Source organism: Haplochromis burtoni, unplaced genomic scaffold, assembly GCF_018398535.1.
Source record: "Haplochromis burtoni strain Fernald_Lab_line unplaced genomic scaffold, NCSU_Asbu1 Contig_281, whole genome shotgun sequence".
NCBI classification, from domain to species: domain Eukaryota; kingdom Metazoa; phylum Chordata; class Actinopteri; order Cichliformes; family Cichlidae; genus Haplochromis; species Haplochromis burtoni.
The window spans coordinates 589493-612101 of record NW_024582642.1 but is presented as its reverse complement, the minus strand read 5'-3'; the positions used below and the strand labels follow the sequence as shown (position 1 = coordinate 612101).

The 22609-nt window shown below is 40.3% G+C and overlaps 1 protein-coding gene across 1 annotated transcript; it reads left to right on the top strand.

Moving 5' to 3' along the window:
* Positions 1-9462: 9462 nt before the first annotated feature.
* Positions 9463-20153, top strand: ldhba (lactate dehydrogenase Ba). Its single transcript, XM_005940590.2, has 8 exons — positions 9463-9619; positions 13677-13813; positions 15292-15409; positions 15506-15679; positions 15771-15944; positions 16033-16150; positions 18836-18959; positions 19281-20153. The coding sequence occupies exons 2-8, from the start codon at positions 13685-13687 to the stop codon at positions 19446-19448; spliced, it is 1005 nt and encodes a 334-aa protein (XP_005940652.1). The 5' UTR covers positions 9463-9619; positions 13677-13684; the 3' UTR covers positions 19449-20153.
* The last annotated feature ends 2456 nt before the right edge of the window (positions 20154-22609 follow it).

The following is a 22609-nucleotide window of genomic DNA, read 5'->3' as shown; positions in this document are numbered from 1 at the left end:
TTTTTCCTTTCTTTCTCTCTTTCTGTTTTGAGTTTTAAAAAAGTGTTTGTGCACTTGAGAGTCCAAAAGATTTCAGTTTTTAAAATACTTTTACTGAACACTGTAATGTGTCCTATGAAAAAAACATATTAGATAACCTGCAAACGACTAAAAAACAAATGTATATGGATTGTTACAAACTTTATCATTTAGTGTTATTTTACATTAACAGTATTTTTGCCAATGTGAATGGTTGAACGAGGGCACTGGGTATTTCTGTCGCACCCTGTCCAAAGATTAAACCAAAGTTGAACTCTGTAGCATTAACTTGACTCACCTTGTCTGAAGGAAGAGAAAACCTTCTAATTAGCAGATGATCTGCTCTACCTCCTTAGCTACAGGCACCTCATGACAACAAAGGAGTTGGAACCATTCTGACTGCCCTCGAGTTGCTCAACCTGGGGTCCAGACTTAAAGCTGATTACTCCAGAGCAGGGGTGTCAAACTCATTTTACATGATGGGCCACCTACCACTCTTAAGAAATATCTTTAGCAGTGCACATTCAGGCCTGTGAGACTCATTTAGACACTCAGACACTGAGCCATAGCTGTGTGCTACATGCAGACATTTCTGCATCTATGCCATTCAAAGACACTTTGTATATACTTTAAGCAATATTCAATACTAAACTGCCACTTTAGTCTTTTTCAAGGAAGCTAATTTTTAATTCTGTATTGTCAGAACCCCCCCAACTATTTTTATGGATTTGCTACTACTAGGGAGACACACACACGAGGTTTAAGGCCTGGACAAATTTGAATCCTGCACAATGGAAAATAGCTGAAAAGAAAAACGGGTATGACTTTATCCAGGTCCTAGTCTTATAAAGTCTGCACTCAGCTTTGCGGTTTACAATAACAATATTACTGAAATTTAGCCAGATGCTGCTCATTTGATGTTTTCTTTCGTTTCTTTACTCTTTCCCGAGATGCTTGCATTTAAATCCGGTGTTGTGCCAAAAATGATCGCCTGCCAAAAACCGATTTCCGGTATTTGCCAAAAACTGATTGCTCCTATTTAAACTGCTATAAATAACTTGTTGGTCTATAATACGTGAAACATATGTCAAATGTATCCCTCATCATCTTAAGCCACAAACAACAATCCTGTAAAAAGGTAGAAGCCAGAATCAGTATTTGGCAGTGACTTTTATATATCCTTTATTTATCTTGACATTAAAAATGTCTTTTTTTTTAAAGTCCAAGTTGACAGCGGAAATTGCAACAAATATAAAAAATAGTTCTGTAAACATATTTTAAGCGGACAAAAAGGACCGGATTGGTTATAATCTAAGTACAATAAGACAGAGCTATAAAGATAGGGGAAACCGGGGATAGTTGTAACATTTTTGACATTTCTGTCTGTAAATTGGAGCTCGTTTAAGGTAGTGGATTCAAAATGTAATGCAAAGTATTTACATGTCTCGGCTATTAAATAGTGCAGCTATTTTCTCTGCAGCACAATTACCCATTGCATGGTATGGTCTCAAACACAAAGAGTGAAATGTTACAATTAACCCCATAGTCTGGGTTAGTTGTAACATATCCTGGGGTGAAATGTAACACAATGAAATAAGGGTACTGACAAAACATTAACATGTAATCTTTGTTTATTCAACACATGAATGCACTTAGAGCCATTTATGTAGCTCTGTGTGTGTGTGACAGAATGCAGAAATCTAGCTTTTGAACATATTCCAACCCCCCAAAAAAGACAAATTATGGAATTTTCTGCAACTGAATATTTAATTAATTTTGGTTGGTCTTCCTTGGGTTTGGCATCATTGGCTCAGTGGGCATTATAACCTACAACTCTTGCACCAATTTTAAACATAACAATGAAGCTGAAAAAATGTAGTTGTTCACCAGCATCGCAATTCCATTACTTTTTATCATGGCTTACCTTGGTGTGGTTTGCAAAGTGCTTCAGAAAGATGACGAAATCTGTTTCTTGCACCCATCCTGATTTATTTCCACTACCAGTACTTCCTACTGGTCCATCTCTGACACAGTGGTCAGCATAATGTATGTGTGGGAACACAAACAGTGAAGTAATTGTGTTGCCAATGGCATTAACCACATATACAAAGGTGACCAGTGAACCTCTCTCTGCTGATGTCATTCACAAACTTGTTTAATATAAGTTAAAGTAATAGTGTGGTAAGTTGTAACATCTGCATTATTGTTACAACTAACCCAGACTGTTGCTGTTACAACTGACCCAGACTCCTATAGCCACGAACTAGCTAACATTACAGCCAACGGCTAAAACACTAGCTCTAAAGACCTACACAGAATATATCCCCATAGACATACAAATAACATAATTTAAGTTTGAGTTTAACTGCAAAGCAGATAATGCTATTAAACATAGAAATAAAGTAGAAAAACTTACTTTTTGGCATACAAATTACTTTTTTCATGTTAAATTGTCTGTGTTTGACAAAATGTGCTGATTTTTCACATGTGATAGCAGAACTGAGTTGGGCATGCACAGGATGAGTCACATCATTTGAAACGTAGCCCTGATTGGAGAAATTGGAAGTGTTACAACTGACCCACGTTACAACTATCCCCGGTCTCCCCTACTTGAAAAACAGGTCATTTTTAAATTTTATATGTAACCCCTTTGTAAACCCTGTTCACCGAAGTCTATTTACCAACATACGTAAGGATATTACACATAAAAAAAAAACCATACGGAAACATTGGAAAACAGTTTTGGGCGCAACACCGGCTCCCGGCTGTCCCCTATCTTCTTTTACATAGTGATATGTTCCCAGTCTGTCTTTGCATGTGATTGGCCGCATGATATGCCCATCAAAATAAAGTCCCGCCCCTGCTAGCATGGATCAGCAGGGCTCCAGGACTGAAGATTCGACTATTAATAACGGACATATGAAATTATATAATTGTTAAGCTGTGTCCCAAAACCTAGGCCGCATCTTTCGAGGACCCGGCCTTCGCGGTCTGCGTGGACCGGGTCCTAGTTTAATTATCACATGGAGAGGAATAACATTCCAAGTGGAGTTGAGATATTTTTGTACATTTTTTACCCAATTAATGATAAATGTGTTGTTTAAAGTGCTAAAATCCAGAAAGTTTAGACCACCTTTATCATATGTGTTCAAGAGAACAAGTTTCCTTAAATACTGAGTCTTATTTCTCCACACAAAGCTAAAGAGCATCTTGTCAGTGTCATTTAGAATAGAATAGAATAGAATAATCCTTTAATTGGCCCCTAAGGGGAAATTTGTGTGTAACAGCAGCAAGAAAGACACATATACAAACAAACAGTACACAAGACACAGAACAGAAACATACAGTTTTTACATATTTACACCAAGGACAATGGTTCTGTTGGAGTGAATTGTTAAATGTTGTCATTTTTATGCTTGCCAGCTCTAATGAAAGGAATTCCACTGTCCTTCCCCCCAGATTCTCGAGGTTCTGGGTGGGGGGCTGTAGTGTTTTATTACAGACACATCCTTGTGCTTTTTGATCTAAGCTTCCTGTGTTTACGACCCTTTGGTCAGCAGGAGGCCACACACACACATTCTCTCACACACACATGCACACACACATTTTCACATAACACACACACACACACACACGCACACATTCTTACAGAAGTTCACACATATACATACAATGCCTGGTCTTAGGACCATGTGGACGTTGCTTTGCTGTGATGTGTTTTGTGTGAACTGTCTCTCAATAAAAAGCAGCGGGAGGAGGCCAGATTTGGGGTCATTTTCGTGGTGGACACAGACAAGGCCTCCCTTGCGCAAGTAATCGATCGATCGACTGTCTTGTTTTCTTCATGATGAATAAGTCTCTAGAATTAGCGGGGCTTGTGGAAACACAGACCCAACAGTTACCAAAAGCAGAGTACTGTATCATTATTGAATTAAATTAAATTAAATACAGATAAGAGGCAAAACCTGGTTATAGTGTGAATCGGTTGATAAAATAGTGCAAGTTACAGTGCTGATGTAAACATCTATGTTTGTTGGGAGCAGTTCTGAGTCTGACAGCTGCAGAAGAGGAAGGACCTGCGAAACACTCCTTCATGCATCGAGAATGCAGCAGTCTGTCACTGAAGGAGCTCTGCAGTTCAGCAACATTTAAGAGTTTTTTTCTCCTCATGGATAGACAGAGCTGCATATATTAATCGTAAAATTTGCTCTGCTTTGGTGATCAAAACTCTTCCTCTTAAGAAGAGATCTCTAGGGGCCACTGGTTTAGTCTACTTTGAGTTTTCTGGAAGACAGATTTCACATTTAAGGATGTTCCTCTTGGTTGATCCTTAGTAATTATTATTCCCAAGTATCCCACTTCATTTTTAACTTGTATAGTACAAATAGATGTACTGACATATTCCTTAAGTTCACACTTGTTAATATTCAGATCTACACCAGAAGCTCTAGAGAACGCTTTTACTGCTTCCAGAGCTGCAGACATGTGTTTTTGGTTCATCAGAAAAACAGCAGTATCATCAGCCATTTGACTGATTATCAGATTTCTGTCCAGCAGTGAGATACATGTGAGATCTAAAGATCTTGTAAAAAGAGGTACAGAGATGCAGGGCATCCTTGTCTAATGCCTCTTGACAGATCAACTTTAGGACAGGTTCCACTAATTAGTTTCACTGAGCCATTGCCGTTTCTGTATAGAGTCTCTATGGATTAACAACAGTAACTTTCAAAACCAAATTTATGTAAGGACTGTACAATGGACTGGTGTTCCACAGTGTCAAAGGCTTTATAAAAATCTAAAAAATAACATGAATCAGAATCAGAATAATCAGGTAAATGGTCTTCGTGAGTTTGGGAATCAGTGTGGTCAGTCACTGAGTCATAGTGGGTGGAAGACTTTCTTCATTGAGACGTTCCTTCACATAAAAACGAGCTAGCTCAGTAGCAAAAACCTCATGAAATTCTGCAGCTAGACTGTCTGTTCCTGGTGATTTGTTATTTTTGAGAAGATTAATAGTGCTCTACACCACTTACTGTGACTGCATATCATTTAAGGTCCTAGTAGAAATGGAATTCAGCAAGGAGTCTGCTGAGGCCTGTGGGAAATTGGATCTTTAAAGTTGCTTATAGAAGATAAAGATCTCTCCTGGTCAAAAAAACACAGCATCATGGTCAGTAAAGCCCTACAGCGACTCTACTTCCTCCACAAACTGAGGAGGGCAAGAACTTCGACCCCCATTATGAGCACCTTCTAGTGAAGCATTGTTGAGAGTATCCTCGCCAGCTGTATCACTGTGTGGTACGGCTCCTGCACTGGGTCCTGTTGGAAAAAGCTACAAAGAGTAGTGAGAGCAGTGGAGAGGATTGTGGGTACCTCTTTTTCCTCCCTCCAGGACATCTGCTGCACCTGCCTCACCTTAAAAGCCTTCTGCATTACAGGTGACTCCACTCGTCCGTCCAACAGTCTTTTCAGTTTGCTGCCATCGGGATGACAAACTGTTGTGTATATAAGATTGTATTGTTCTCAGGGCTGGACTGGGACAAAAAATCAGCCCGGGCATTTTGACTAGTGACCGGCCCACCATGGTATTACAGGTAAATCCATAAAGCCTTTATAATAAACTTAAACCTACACCAGCCTCCCTATTCTGGTATTCTAAACAGTACTTAGCAAAAATATAAAACAACTTAATTTATAATTACATATACCTAACTAATAGGGTTGCTAACTCCCAGCAAAAAAAGAAAAAAAGGGAACCACTCCCGTACCCTCTGCCTCAAGATGCTTAATTGACAAAACTGATTTTAATTTAATGCACGTATAAAACAAATGCACAGAAATCTATTATTTTTCTCCAGTAATTAAATAGATTCAACATCTTTCTTCAACAGAATTGCAGACTGCACAGATGGTACCTTCCCAAAGGAAAGAATACTATAACTTACAAGGGTATATACTAGACTTAATATTTACTGAATACTATAATGGATTTCTGTACATTTTACATCAGATGAAAACTTTGGTTGTAAGATTCAGATAATTATTTATTAAAAGCTAGACATTTTAAATAAGAATAAGAAAGAAAAGTATTTCTTTGTGCCCCCCTTTCCCTGTTAATGCCCTACCTGCCCCCCTGGCAAAACTTTGCTAGACCCGCCCCTGCACACATAGCTGTCAGCTACTTAGAAAAGGATCCTGGTGTTATTTGTCTCTCAGAAACACTTCATAACTTCCCTTCACCTCATTCATGTCACCTAAAAGGTAAACCTGTTTCCCCGTCACCTGTTCAGCTCTGATGATTCAGTAAGGACATCTCCTGGTTTCATCTTCATGTTTCCTTCTCACCAGATATCCAAACCGACATCATGACCAGCAGTTTTTACAGCTGTGGCTCCAGCAAACATCAGCTGATACTAGAAATTAATATTAAATAAATTCTAACAACAGCTGATCAAGCTTAAACGTGCTGCTGTTGTTTAGCGCGACCTCCGCTGGTTTCCTCTTTCAGTCATGAAACTTCATTGATCAGTTTCATGACTGAATTAGCAACTTTCTAGCTGAAATAGTACGGGACAAATCGCGTTCCTTTTCACCTCTGTAATTGGTCCAGCCCAGAGTCGATCATGACCAACTGGCCAATCCACCACCATTCATTTATACTGTTAAAAAAAGAAGAAGAAAAGAAATAAAACCCCGTCGGCCGATAAAAACGAAAAATCACGAGCGGTATGCCCGATGGCCATTCCAGCCCTCATTGTACTGCATTGCACATATGATTTTTATCTTTTAATCTTTTATATTGTTTAAGTGTAACACTGAGGGCCTTTGGAGCAATGCAATTTCAAATTCCCCTGTTTGATCTGCACATACAATTTTTGACAATAAAGCTGAATTTGACTTTGACCTAAATGTAGCGTACTGCTGACAATGCAATGTCCAGATGAACAGAATCAACTTTCTGAGATTTTCTTACCCAGGTGATTGAGCATGCATCAAGATATTTAATATTGTTTGTTTCAAACTAGGACCTGAATATTTGATTACTGTCTTTTGGGATTGTTTTTTTGCATATTTCTTCCTCATGGAGACAAACTGATGACTGTTTATAATGATGGCTGGGAGAAATATTGGAAGCCGTTGAAGTGTTAGAGATAAAGAGAATGAGGAATACTGATAAGGCAAGAATGCAGCTACTATGATGGGGGTGGGGTGTTTTGTGACAGACTTTTGACTCTGCATGTCTTCTTGCACTTTCCCCAATATTCCCTTTCTTACTTCCCTTTCTGTTCACATACTGATTTTCAGTGTGTCTGACTGGGTGCCTTAAGGTATGAATGTGTTGCTGGATGAAGAGGGCAAGGCTGCAACATCCTATTGTTTTCGAGTTCCTCTCTCAGTCCTTTGTATTTCTTCAGCTTTTCATGTTCCTGATGTTACTATTATTTGGCATAGCTACAGCTATCACTGTCCGGTTGGTTCGCCATCACCAGTTTATCTGTTTGTATCGGGAAGTTCCAGAGGATCTTAGCTCAGTCATTCTCAGTCACCCTCGGGGGGGTGTCCTATTTTGACCTTGGGACTTCCAGGCCATATTCGGCACAGATGTAAACTATGCCAGCCACTTGGTTATGGCGTTCCATGTATGCCTTGCCTGCTAGCATCTTGCACCCTGCTGGTATGTGCTGGATTGTCTCAGGGGCATCTTTGCACAGCCTGCACCTGGTCTTCCTGTTTTATCATAGAGAGTCATTTGATTGTTGGGGTTTTCTCTGTTTTCTTAGTATTATTCACACCTTAAAGCTCCTTCAGGCAACTGTTGTTATGATTTGGCATTATATAAAGGGAAATGACTTAAATTTAAATTGAACTTTGTGCACTCGTCCAAACTACTGGTAACAGTCCTGAACACATCCCAGTTGGCACAGACCAAGTAGCCTGAAGATATTATTTTACCTCACTGGACCACTTTTTGGATTTCCTCACGACAATTTCAGAGATTTTTAGTTTCTGCCTGTATGCAGGAATAAACTGAGTCATGACATGGCCAGAATGAGGAAGTGAAGGAGTTAAATGAGGAAGTGAAGGTGGAAATTGTAGATACATTGCTAACTGTAGTGTAATGATTTTCCAGAGTCGTTTACTCTTTCGGTCAGGCATTAATTAACAGTCTGCATTGGGGGAACTCGTGCTTGATAGTTTATTTGTTACAATCACCAAGGAACAATACAAAGAGAGTCTAGGGCTACGTTACACTGCAGGTCTTAATGCTCAATTCCGATTTTTTGATCAAATCCGATTTTTTTGTCTGCTCGTTCACACTACAAATAAAATGCGACAGCAAACGCGCTCTAGTGTGAACGCTCAAAGCGGCCGCATGCGCAAAAGAAGACGTCACACACAACGCGCTCTGTTTAGACCCAGAAGCAAACTAGTATTGTTTGACTGATGGCCCTTAATATAAAGACTTCGGACTTCATGTTTCCCAATTTTTGCTTTAAGTTATTTTGTTATTTACATAATAATGTAGATAACCTAATAATGATCCTTATTGCTGTTTTAGAGGAGCGGTGCTTCAAAGGATAGTTGCAGATTTCTGTCAGAATCTGCAGAGTTATCAGTACAAATAAAATGTTCACGTTTCTCCAACGTTGTCTTCCCACAGTTTCACCGGATGGCCAGGAAGCGTTCGCGATGTCTTCTCGCTCCTGGCGCTGATAATTGGCGTCTGTCTTGTGTCAGTGACGTAAAAGACGGATTTAATGCGACATTGACCGTTCAAACAGCAGTCGCTTTCTGAAACATCGGATATGTATCGATTCAGGTACCACATACGAAAGTGACCCAGATCGGATTTGAAAATATCGGATTTGTGCCGTTCACACTGTCACACCATGATCGGATATGGGTCGCATAGGGTCAAAAAAATCGGATTTGATGCGCTTTCGCCTGCAGTGTGAACGTAGCCTTGGTTGGTATGGTCCATAGTGGGAAAACAAAGATGCCAGTTTAAATATTGCATTTGCCTTATGCATTGTTGTATTTACCAACAATGAGCAGTTTCCATAATCATTTTTATTAAAAGTAGTCCACATGTAGTTTACCAGTCTTTAATGGCAGCAAGCGGAGAACGAAACTTGGAACCAAGGGAACATAATTTCACAGCACACTGATGTGGAAATTAAAAGTCTTGCACTTTAAATATCGTTTGACGTTCATATATTTAAATGATCCAAAGTAAAGTGCTTGTGAGTACAATGATGTTTATGACTGGACGTCTTTATTGCTACAGATGGCAAAACTGCAGCTGATCTGAATCACTGAACGAAAGCCTTCATCCTCACCTATAAACAGCGCATTGACCACCACTAATGCTAGAAAGGAGTCTGATTAAACAGGTGTGAATTCAGGCAAGCAGGCGGACCCGCACCACCTCTTTCTCATAGCCAGCCTATTCACATCCACCTCCCTCTATACCCTCCCCCTCCTCACAGCAGCCCTTTCAGCTCCACACCACATTTCTGTTCATCCTTCACCAGCCACCGAACATCACCTTGTTCCTCCTCCGGGACCAGATAACGAATATCAGACTTTCTATAAACCTGTAAGTCCATGTTCTTGTTGTTGTGGCTGTTTTCTGAAGCGGCGTCGTGTTCGCATCAGAAATGGATGCTCCGAGTTAAAACGGCAGCTAAAGGAAACCATTTTCAGTGAATAGGAAGTTCCACTAGTGTCTGCGCAATCTTTGCAGCATCGTTAAAATTGGGGCGATTTCACGCTTGTTTTGCACAGCTTTAAAACACTGTTTAATATTAGCTTTTTAAAAATGATATAAAAAAATTATTTCAATTGGAGAGGCCCACTCAGGAAGCTAGAGCCGTGATGCAACGCGAATGTCGTCGTCCTTCCCTTTATATGCGTTCCACCACATCCGTGTCGACTTATCGTTATCTACAAGTAATCGTTTTTCCCGCTGTGCGCGTGACTTTGAAATAGTTTTCTCTGCGTGAAAGCGAACGGCAGGACTCGGGCCTGGACTCTTACGTAACTAAATTACAATGCAAGACCCTTGAGGCATAGCACAAACTGGAAAAACGAACTCGGGGCGTGTTGAAGACGTGATGTTGGGTCATGTACGTGGCTGACGGCTGGATTGTGCAATGGTAATTTTTAAGAGGGTAGGAAAAGACGTGCTGTTCAGCAGCTACATCCTGTATAAGCGTGCACAGAAGGTGATCCTTTATGGAGACAAAGCACCCCTCCCCCACGGCCTGTTCACAAATTTCTTTGACCTTGGTATAGCCGAGAGGTTGGAGCTTGTTGGTGGGCTAAATATGACACAAGGTGACCTCGCTGGCTTTGTTCTTACCACTGACTGGCGGCTAAGGTCAGTGGCTTCCAAACACAGGCCCTGTGAACTTCAGAGATCTCTTTTTGGATCCTCGCCTAGCAGTTTTCGTTCAAATCATGTGCTGTATAAGTGTGTCTACAGTTCACACAGTCATTTTATTATATTAGTCATTTTGTTGCACTGAAATGTTACACTGTTAATACATCAGATTTGGCAGTTTCTGCAGATTGGACGTAATATTTGGGTAAGGTCTGGTTTATTTTATTTTTGTCTTTGACTCTTTTGACCTTGATGTGTGAGCCACCATATTTACAGCTGCACAGGTCAGGACTAAGGCCTCAGCCCCAAAATACAACTAACTGTCATTTAACTGTTATTTTGAAAGAATAATTTCCTGTTCTTATTGAGCCTCACTGGCTGTTAAGAAAGTAAGCAGTGTAGTATTTGGAAAAAGGAAATACTTTTATGGCTTTCAGCTGAAGATAACTGATAAGATAAACCTATATTACTTCCACATGTGGGGATTTTTTTGGTCATGGCACAGAAAGTACAATTTAAAAGCAGTAAGAATTAGAAAAGAATAGAATAAAATACTTTGTTATATTGGGAAATTGCACTCGGTACTATTGCACATCAAGCAGACATGGCGAAAGTTATCATTGTGTATTGGGTGTGTGTGTGTGTGTGTGTGTGTCTGTCTGCACGTACGTGTGTGGTCATCTGGAGAGACCATGTTGTAGAGTCTGACAGCAGTTGGAAGGAAAGCCCTGCAAAATTTCTCCCAAACCATTTCTATCATCAACTACATTTTTATTTCCGAGTCTCCTGATATTTTTTGTCTTTTCAGGCAGAAACTTGTGCTCCAATGTGAAAATGAAAGAAAAGAGAACGGAAATAAAACAGTAGTTGACTCGTGGAGATGATCTTATTTGATTATTCAGCTTAACAAATATTCTTTTGTTTTTTACAATGACAGACTGATGTCACATAATTTGGAAAAAAATAAAAATGTTAGTTGATATAAAGAAAATACTTGTAATAAAATGATTTTATTGTTTAGTGGTAAAATGTGGTATAGGCCTGAGCCACATTGCTTTGGGGACTAATGATCTGTCCCATGATGATGTTCATCAGTCAATGTAATGTGCTTTATGGAGTAACCTTGGCAACCGGCTGACACTGTTGCCAAAATTTATACCCGTATGGTCTGTGTCAACAGTAGCACATAGTTCTATTTGTGGGGAGGAGCAGTTTATAGGTTACAGTGTAAGGTTTCAGAAGAGTTTGCAGTTACAATGTAGCAGATTTAACTCCATCACAGTCATGCTGTTTCCTCAAAGCTGTCTCTGACCTCAACAATCCAAAACCCAAATACTTACATCTTTTGTGTTTATGGTGGGGTTTTTTTGTTTGTTTGTTTTTTTGTTTGTTTGTTTGTTGTTTTTAATGGTGATGTCACATCATTTGTGATCAAACATATTAGCCAAAGTCAACCTTGAGTGTGGTAGCGTTTAATCATTTTAACTTAATAATGATTAACTAATCAAATGAACAGCTTGTGTCCAAAACTCACTTTGTTTGACTTTTTGATGGCGTTTATAAAACCAACCATTGGACCCAATGTAGGTCATTTCACAGTAGACCCTCTGCAGGTTTCTGAGACATTTCAGCCCCAAATCACATTTACATATGTTATTATGGTTTGTAAGTGTTTCATACTGATTTAGATGTTTTGTTTTAAGTTTACAACTCGTACCAAACAAACATAACAACAAAAAAAATCTTCTTTTTGTATATACAATATAATTTTTGTTCTCACTTGTCGAAAATGGCTAATATTTGCATAGAAATGGTCTTACCCAGTTTTAAAAATTACAATCATTATAATTATTATAATGATAGAATACACAAAAGACAAGATTATTTTGTTTTAACCTCGAGTGAATCAGTCATTCTGAGACTGGCTCCTTCTTACTGCCTGCAGTCTGAATACGGCCACACCCCTGTTTATAAGGAAACATTTTACCTGTAGGTGAAGTGGAGAGAGCAGTATCAGTGTTGAAAGAATAAACCAGTTGGTGTAGTGTCTGAGGAGAAAGCCAGAACCTTCCAAACTGTTTCCACTGGTGTTTGTGGTTTAAAACGGTGTGAGAACAAGGAGCACCTGGGGCCCTGTACCAGGAAGCATGGTCAACAATCACAGTTTAAAATAAAACTGAGGTGTTCCCGAACAGCTGATCACAGGTGGTTCAGTCAACTCTGAGTTTAGCACATGCATAAAAGGGGCTCCAGCACCTCTGTGCCTAAGGACCACCCTCCGTTCATTGTGTAGCTGGTTCCTTTGGTTGTTGTTATGAATGTGCCAGAGTATGTGTGTTTATGTGGCTTAACTAGTTTTTCAGGGTTTTTCCTGCAAGGACAGTTTGACTGATTAAAATATAAGAACCCTCACCCAGTAATAGGCCCAGAATGTTTAAAGAGGACTGGGAGGAAGTAAACTGGAAATGGGGCAGTTTTAGCTCAGGTGAACATTTGAGCAAACCCACAAACCCGAGCTTTTGTAGTCTTTCTGGAAGTTTTTGGCTGAGTTTTGGAATTAAGACTGCAGCTAACTGGAATAGGAGCACTTGTTTTTTTTCTCTTCTGGTGCTTAAAACAGTTTAGAAGAACTTTTCACAGATAGTTTTGGTCATAATATTTGCAGTTAATATTGTGCTTTTCTAGTCACACTTACCACTTAGAGAACGTTTTGATTTGATTTTTATTGATTAGCATTCAAATATCTCAGTGAAAACAGAACAAAGATCTACCACAAAGCAAGAAAGCATGAGACAAGGCTAATCAAAAGGTATTGGCTGAAGCATTTGCTTATTACGCCAACCCTTTTCACAAAATATCTTTTTGCATGCAGCTTGAAGCAAATAATAAAACAAAGCAAAAACCAAACAAACAAACAAGGAAAAAAAAAAACTTTCCACCTTAGATAAGTAACTACATCAAAGCAAAAGAATCAAGAGGGTTTTTTTTTTCTTTGTTAGGATACGTAAGTCACATTCATGGAGTTTTTTATTCTGTATGCATCAAATTTTGTTTTTTTTTCCTGCACATGCCCAATTTAGAGTGAGCATTTAACCCAAAGTTCATGTGGTTTGAGCCAGGAGCCTTCAGTGCCCTCTACTCTACCACCGTGTTGGCCCATCTTCAGCAGCAGCAGCAGTCAACACAATCTGTTTTAATTTTTTTCCCCTTTGTTTTATTTTGTCATTTGACAAGTTGACTGAATTTCCTGTTTCGCTCTGTCTCCCTGCAGGTGCAATCATGTCCTCAGTGCTCCAAAAGCTTATCAGCCCTCAGGCCGGCAGCGCTGCTGAGCCTCCCAGGAACAAGGTGACGGTGGTCGGGGTGGGCCAAGTGGGCATGGCCTGTGCTGTCAGCATCCTGCTGCGGGTAAGACAAACTCCGCCTTCAGCCAGTGTGTGAAGGAAAACATAAAGCTGTGATGAAATTTAATTATAAAATGACCTCCTGTTTCCACCATTTGATCTAAAGAAGTGAGCACTCCCTGGGAGGCTGCTGTGTCTAGAAAAAGAGATGAGTTGTCACCACCAAAACATTGTTTCTCATTGGTTAAACCTGAGATGTGGTAACACAAAGTACCGTTCAGCGTGTCTCGTCTGTGCAGACCCATGCTCTACTGTCATGTCTTTGAAGCTTGGAGTCAGTTTCTCTGACAGTCTTAACTCATCCTCTGTGATTTATGGAAATTCTGGCCGTTTGACAGTTTTTCACTGATTTTTTTCAGACGTCATGATTTTTATTTTCACCAAACTGGTGAAGAAACTTCCACAAACTCACTGCTGTCTAATTAAAAAACTTCTGGAACCAGCCATATTTCTATTGTTACACCCCGGCCTAGGCAACCGGCGTGCAACACAGAAAAAATAAAAATAAGGGAAAAAAAACAAAAAAAACTACTACGGGTCTCCACAGAAAAAATCCCAAAACGAAAGTATCGACAACTATTTACATCAAAGCAAAATAAGACATTTATTTACATCAAAACACCAAACTATTTACAACCAGGGGGAAGATCGCGACCATGACAAACTGAAACACAGGGCTTAAATACATAGAGGGAGCAATCAGGGAATGGACAACAGGAGGGAAACACAGCTGGGGCAAATCAGAACTGACGAGACAAGGAAGCGTAAACTGAACACACTGAGATAAGACAGACTTTCAAAGTAAAGCAGGAAACACAACCGTCACGCCTAAAACAAAACACTGACAACACCGAATCGTAACACTATAATAAGCAGAAATCTGTGTCTCATTTATGATCAGTCCCATCTGAGAGTTTCATGTTTAGTGCGAAACTATATATATATGTTTTCATAGCAACAATCCAGTCACATTTGCTTCATATTGCATGTTAAAAAGCCCACAGGAAACCTGAACAGATCTCCAGGACACATCCTCATACACCTCTCTGCATTGAATCATTAGTTATTATTCATCTCTGGCTCTGTTCCACAGCATGTCTTTTGTTCTGCCTTCCTCCCCTCACCACAACCGGTCGCGGCAGATGGCCGCCCGTCTCTGAGCCTGGTTCTGCCAGAGGTTTCTTCCTGCTAAAAGGGAGTTTTTCCTTTCCTCTGTTGCCAAAGTGCTTCCTCATAGGGGGTCAAATGTTTGTTGAGGTTTCTCTGTATTATTGTAGTGTCTTTACCTTGCAGTGCTCTAGCCTGGAGGTAACTGTTGTTGTGAGTTGGCACTATATAAATAAAATGGAATAGAATTAACAAATTGACAACAGTTCCCCCCCCCCCCTTTGGAGTCTTGGGGAGCTCCAGAGTCTCCTGGAATATGGCGGAGATGTGGAGAAATGTGTGGAAATAAAGTAGTGAATTTTCTCCTGTGGTCAGGACCTGTGTGATGAGCTGGCTCTGGTCGATGTGATGGAGGACCGTCTTAAAGGAGAGATGATGGACCTCCAGCATGGCAGCCTTTTCCTTAAAACCTCCAAGATAACGGCAGACAAAGGTCAGGAGCTGGACCTGCACTGACCCCCATGCTACAGAAAGATGTCTGAATACATGCCTGAGCAGATCATGTGTTACTCTTTCCTTCCTCCTTCAGACTACGCAGTGACAGCCAACTCTCGCCTAGTCGTGTTGACTGCTGGTGTTCGCCAGCAGGAGGGAGAGAGCCGCCTCAACCTGGTGCAGAGGAATGTTAATGTCTTCAAGTCCATCGTCCCTCAGATTACCAAGTACAGCCCCAACTGCACAATCCTTGTGGTCTCCAACCCTGGTAAGTGCAAGAGTTTCATAAAGACCCTTAGGAATACTATTTATTTATATTCATTTGGTTTTCGGCATTGTGTGTTTGTGTTTAAATGCAGTTGATGTGCTGACATATGTGACCTGGAAGCTGAGCGGTCTGCCAAAGCACCGTGTCATTGGCAGCGGCACCAATCTGGATTCAGCCCGCTTCCGTTACCTGATGGCTGAGCGACTCGGCATCCACGCCAGCTCTTTCAACGGCTGGGTGCTGGGTGAGCACGGAGACACCAGCGGTGAGTCCACACCCGAATTAGCTCCTGTCTAATAACAGCATTATAAAATCATATCTGCATGTAAAATCTCCATGAATTCCTGCTTCAGTGCCCGTGTGGAGCGGAGCAAATGTGGCCGGAGTCAACCTGCAGAAGCTGAACCCTGATATCGGCACTGATGCCGATAAGGAGCAGTGGAAGGCCACACACAAGGCAGTGGTGGACAGGTTGTACTTTGAACTCTATACCTTTTTTTTTTAAAATTTATTTTTCTCAGATATTTGTATTAAGTTTTCTGCATCCATTTTTTACAAAAGACAAATTAAACAATATGTCGTTTTCTTTTTGAAGAACATAAAACGACATGAAACATACACTCCCACCTCATAATTATAGGAGTACCAGTGGGTGTACAAAAAGAAAAAAGTAAGGATCCAATCTAATAATACGAATAGTAAACCCTGGAGTACAAAATAGCAGTTCCTGAGTGTACAAGAGAGATGTGGAGAGTTTCAGAAACCACACACAGACACAGAAAAAACAAAACAAACCAACCAAAAAAAAAACAAAAACATAATGAGTGGTCAGCTTAGTTGTAGAGATAAGTCAGATCTGTAAGAGAAAAGAAATATGTATAAAGTAGGTAAATAAATACCATCATAAAGCGCAGGCACAATAGAGTCCGTATAGTTAAACATAAGATAAAATAAAATAGAATAAAGTCTGAGCTGGCTAATTGGGAGCGTTGCGGGACCGCAAAGTCTGAACATGGTCAAAAAAGGGTTGCCAGATCTTAAAAAATTTGGCCATAGACCCACGCAGGGTGGATTGAATCTTTTCGAGTTTGCTAAAATGCAAAGAATCTCTGATCCAGATTTCCCAGGATATGGGAGAAGGGGACTTCCAACATAACAATATTCTGCGTCTTGCCAATAAGGTGAGAAATGCTACCAGATCCGCTTGGGGCGTCGGCAAGACAACTGTATCAGGAAGGACCCCAAACAAAGCAGTTAAGGGCACAGGTTGGAGAGTTAGCTGGATGATCTTTGATAAAATATTAATCCAGTATTGTTTGAGGGATGGACATGAGTTGAGGTATAGTTGAGCTAGTTTGGCTTTAGTCCAGTGTACGCGGTGCAAAATCTTACATTGAATCAACCCGTGTTTGGCACATACTGAGGAGCCATGGACCCGGTACAGAATTTTATCCCAAAAGTCATCCTGAATCACACACCCCAAATCCTGCTCCCATGCCATTTTAATAGCCGAGGTTGAGGAGTTGCCAAAGGAACATATTCTCCCATACAGACAAGAGATCAGGCCCTGTGATGAAGGGGGAGGCGATAGAAGGTTATCAAAGTCATGACAAGGAGGTCTAGATGGGAACTGGGAGGATTTCTCCTTAACAAAACTCCGGATTTGTAAGTAGCGAAAAAAGTGACTTTTTGGAAGGCCAAATTTCAATGAGAGCTGTTCAAAGGAGGCAAATGTATTCTGAATTACAGATCAGAAAAAGACCTGATACCCAAGGAGGCCCACAAATAAAAAGCACCATCAACTAACGAAGGCTGAAAAGAGGGATTTTTCAAAATGGGTGACTGAAGGGAAAAAAAGGTCAACTTAAAATAACGACGAAATTGATACCATATTTTCAAGGTAACTTTGACAATAGAGTTATTATAAAAACCTGCACTCGGAGGCTGCTTTTGGGCATAAATCAGGGCTGGTAAAGAGGATAGGCACAAGAAGAAATCTCCAAACTCAGCCAGGCCGGGGCATTATTCATGCCTTCCCCCTGTAGCCAGTACCTGAGAATACGAATATTACATGCCCAATAATAGAACATAAGGTTTGGTAAAGCCATCCCCCCCATCTTTTTCGGTCTTTGAAGATATGTCTTGCGTATTCTAGGGTTTTTTTTGTTCCAAATGAACCCAGAGAGAATCTTGTCTAATTTAACAAAAAAGGAAATTGGGATAAATACAGGGACACACTGAAAAAGAAAAGAAAATCTTGGGAGGATGTTCATTTTAATTGTATTTATGCGCCCTGCTACAAATACCTTTTATTTTAAAGTCAAACTTTTTCAAACATAATCCTACTACCTAATGCAAATATGTGTGTGCCATCAGTATATAAGTAAATGAAATCCTCTTCAGCATTCAGTAATCGGTAATTATCTGCATCACAAGCATACCATCAGAAAAATGCTGCTGGGACACTTAAACTGACCGCTAGAAGTTAAAACAGAAAATGGTAAAGGAAGGCGCATGGTGATCTGCACAATCAAACTAACAGATGTTCTGTTTTCGAAGCCAGTATCCTTCTGTAATTAAATATGTGTGTCATTCTGGGAATGTCTGCAGTTATTCAAGGCCACAAGTAATTACAGTTATACAGAAGGTGGCTCCAGTGGGAATAGAACCTCTAACCTCAGTCGTTGTATTTAGTTAGTTTCAGAGCTGAAGCTAATGTAAGTGTGCAAGGACTCTCTTCAAGGTGTGGGTTCTGTTAATAATTGTGCATTTAAGACCAGAGAGATGTTATCAAATTATACATGAAGCTGCTACTGTTTATCAGAAGCAGCAACTGTTACTGTGTACTATAATGTGATTTATTACAACAGGCAAAGAATGTCATTCATTCAAAGTACTTTTTTTTTTATATGCATCCAGCATCATATCGCTTCAAAAAATAAACATAAACAATATAAAAAATAAACATATTTTCGACTTGCTATAAGAAGATCGAAGGCTTTATACATGTTGCTCAGAATGATTTACAATCCTGTAACTTTTTTCCCATAATAAAAGCCTTCCTGTCAGTGTGCCTGGGTAAACTAATCGAGCTTCCTGTAACACATTTAATATCTAATTGCAGACAGATGCTAATAATGGTGTTTTGTATCTCAGTGCCTATGAGGTGATCAGGCTGAAGGGATACACCAACTGGGCCATCGGCCTGAGCGTTGCTGACCTCACCGAGAGCATTGTCAAGAATCTGAGCCGTGTCCATCCCGTCTCCACCATGGTCAAGGTCAGACACACACACAGACTCTGTCTCATACAATTGGGGTATAATGTCTTACTTTGGCATGCAGCGTGCATCAAACCACCAGCCTTCTGACCTGCTCTGCCTCTTGAGCCACCGTCACCCCATGAAAACCATTTTTCACGTGGCGGCTGTTACACAGAACAGCACGTTGGCTCTTTAGGCCAAAGCTACATTTGCTGTAAATCACGAGTTAATTCTGTAGTTAATTCTCAACATTAGTCATGATTTATGAATCCCCTTTGGGGTTTCGAATTAGAAAGACACATCTGGTGTGTCTCTTCATTTTGTGTTTGTCTTTTCCAGGACATGTACGGTATCGCTGAGGAGGTCTTCCTGTCCCTGCCCTGCATTCTGAACAGCAACGGTGTGAACAGTGTGGTCAACATGACCCTCACTGATGGCGAGGTTGCCCAGCTGAAGAAGAGCGCTGACACGCTGTGGGGGATCCAGAAAGACCTCAAGGACCTGTGAACACACCACGTACCACTCCCATGATGCAGTGAGGCCTGTCCTCGCACATGCAGTCCTTTCATAATCTTTCCCATTCTTCTAGCTTTGTGTTGCCTTATTTTGAAGAACAGTACCAGTGTTTTTAAGACTGTCAGGGAACTTTTCAGTTTTACATCATGTTTCTGCTCACTCCATGCCAATCACCAGATTATTTGTAGGTCTAAAAAAACACTGGTATGCTTTTTTTTAAAAAGGGCACATTTGCTTTCCGTCGTGCGCTAGGCCTAAGTTACTGTCGCGGTGATTGTGTTAGCACATCTATGCTCACCTTTGTTCCTGTACTGTCTTTGGATCCAGAGTGTCAGCCAACATATGCACTTAGAAGTCCACACAAAACCCCCAAGAAAAACACACAAAGTGTCACTGACTGCTTCAACTGCATTTTCACGTGTTGTTTTAATTTAGAGCAGGGAGTCACTGAGCAAAATAATCAACAAAGCCAAAGGACAGCCTTCCTCTGAAGTTGCTTCTTTGAAGCAGACAAATCATCACATACTTGGGTCTAGATGGGAAATCTTTCTTTCTCTGTGCTGTCGAAGCGAGGTGCAGTAGCAGTAGAAGCATGTGGGTATCCAGCTAGGACTGATTTACGGATACGCGTTGTGATTTTTCTGGCCTTGTGTTGTAAACAGCAGTGTGTGACTTAATAAAACTACACCTCCTGAATGTGTCTTTGATGTTTGTTCATGACTGACTTAAAAAGAGGGGTTTCATAGGTCGTGATTTTTCTGCACTGCAGGCGACATTGAAGGAAATTTAAAACTGCTGGCTAAGGGTAAACGTAAATTCAGTAAAATCATAATTCACGTCGGCAGTAATGACACCCGGTTACGCCAATCGGAGGTCACTAAAATCAATATTGAATCGGTGTGCAACTTTGCCAAAACAATGTCGGACTCTGTAGTTTTCTCTGGTCCCCTCCCCAATCAGACCAGGAGTGACATGTTTAGCCGCATGTTCTCCTTAAATTGCTGGCTGTCTGAGTGGTGTCCCAGAAACGATGTGGGCTTCATAGATAATTGGCAAACCTTCTGGAGGAAACCTGGTCTTGTTAGGAGAGACGGCATCCATCCCACTTTGGATGGAGCAGCTCTCATTTCTAGAAATATGGACAAATTTATTAAACCCCCCAAAATATGACTATCCAGAGTTGGGACCAGGAAGCAGAGTTGCAGTCTTACACGCCTCTCTGCAGCTTCTCTCCTCCTGCTACCCCCCCAAAAACCCATCTCCATAGAGACTGTGTCAGCTTCCAAAAAGACAAAAAACAAACTAAAAACCAGCAACAAACAACTTAAACATAAACAATTACAAAGAAAGAACAATACAGTATCCACATCTGAACCAAAGAGTAAAACAGTGAAATGTGGATTATTAAATATTAGGTCTCTCTCCTCCAAGTCTCTGTTAGTACATGACTTAATAATTGATCAACAAATTGATTTACTCTGCCTTACAGAAACCTGGTTGCAGCAGGATGATTATGTTAGTTTAAATGAATCAACACCCCCGAGTCATTCTAACTACCAGAAATCTCGAAGCACAGGCCGAGGGGGCGGTGTGGCAGCAATTTTTCACACCAGCCTATTAATTAATGAAAGACCAAGACAGACTTTTAATTCATTTGAAAGCCTGATGCTTAGCCTTGTCCACCCCAGCTGTGAAACTCAGAAACCAGTCTTACTTGTTATCATCTATCGTCCACCTGGGCCTTACACAGAGTTTCTGTCTGATTTCTCAGACTTTATATCTGAATTTAGTTCTGAGCTCAGATAAAATAATTATTGTGGGTGATTTTAACATCCATGTAGATGCTAAAAATGACAGCCTCAACATGGCATTTAATCTGTTATTAGACTCAATTGGTTTCTCTCAAAATGTAAAAGAACCCACCCACCACTTTAATCACACTCTAGATCTTGTTTTAACATATGGCATAGAAACTGAACATTTAACAGTGTTTCCTGAAAACCCTCTCCTGTCTGATCATTTCCTGATAACATTTACTTTTACAATAATTGATTACACAGCGGTGAAGAGTAGACTTTATCAAAGTAGATGTCTTTCTGAAAGTGCTGTAACTAAGTTTAAGAATATAATCCACCCACTGTTATCATCTCCAATGCCCTGTACCAACATAGAGCAGAGCAGCTATCTGAACGCTACCCCAACAGAGGTCGATTATCTTGTTAATAATTTCACCTCCTCACTACGTACGACTCTGGATACTGTAGCTCCTGTGAAAACTAAGGCTCAAATCAGAAGTACCTGACTCCGTGGTATAATTCTCAAACACGTACCCTAAAGCAGATGACTCGTAATCTGGAGAGGAAATGGCGTGTCACAAATCTAGAGGATCATCATTTAGCCTGGAGAAATAGTTTGCTGCTTTATAAGAAAGCCCTCCGCAAAGCCAGAACATCTTACTATTCATCACTGATTGAAGTAAATAAGAACAACCCCAGGTTTCTCTTCAGCACTGTAGCCAGGCTGACAAAAAGTCAGAGCTCTTTTGAGCCAACCATCCCTTTAACGTTAACTAGTAATGACTTCATGAACTTCTTCACAAATAAAATTTTTATCATTAGAGAAAAAATTACCAGTAATCATCCCACAGATGTAATATTATCTACAGCTACTCTTAGTACCATTGATGTTAAGTTAGACTCTTTTTCTCCAATTGATCTTTCTGAGTTAACTTCAATAATTACTTCCTCCAAACCATCAACTGTCTTTTAGACCCCATTCCTACAAAACTGCTCAAAGAAGTCCTGCCATTAATTAATTCTTCGATCTTAAATATGATCAACCTATCTCTAATGATCGGCTATGTACCACAGGCCTTCAAGCTGGCTGTAGTTAAACCTTTACTCAAAAAGCCATCTCTAGACCCAGCAGTCTTAGCTAATTATAGGCCAATCTCCAACCTTCCTTTCATATCAAAAATCCTTGAAAGAGTAGTTGTCAAACAGCTAACAGATCATCTGCAGAGGAATGGTTTATTTGAAGAGTTTCAGTCAGGTTTCAGAGCTCAGCACAGCACAGAAACAGCTTTAGTGAAGGTTACAAATGATCTTCTTATGGCCTCTGACAGTGGACTCATCTCTGTGCTCTGCTCTTTT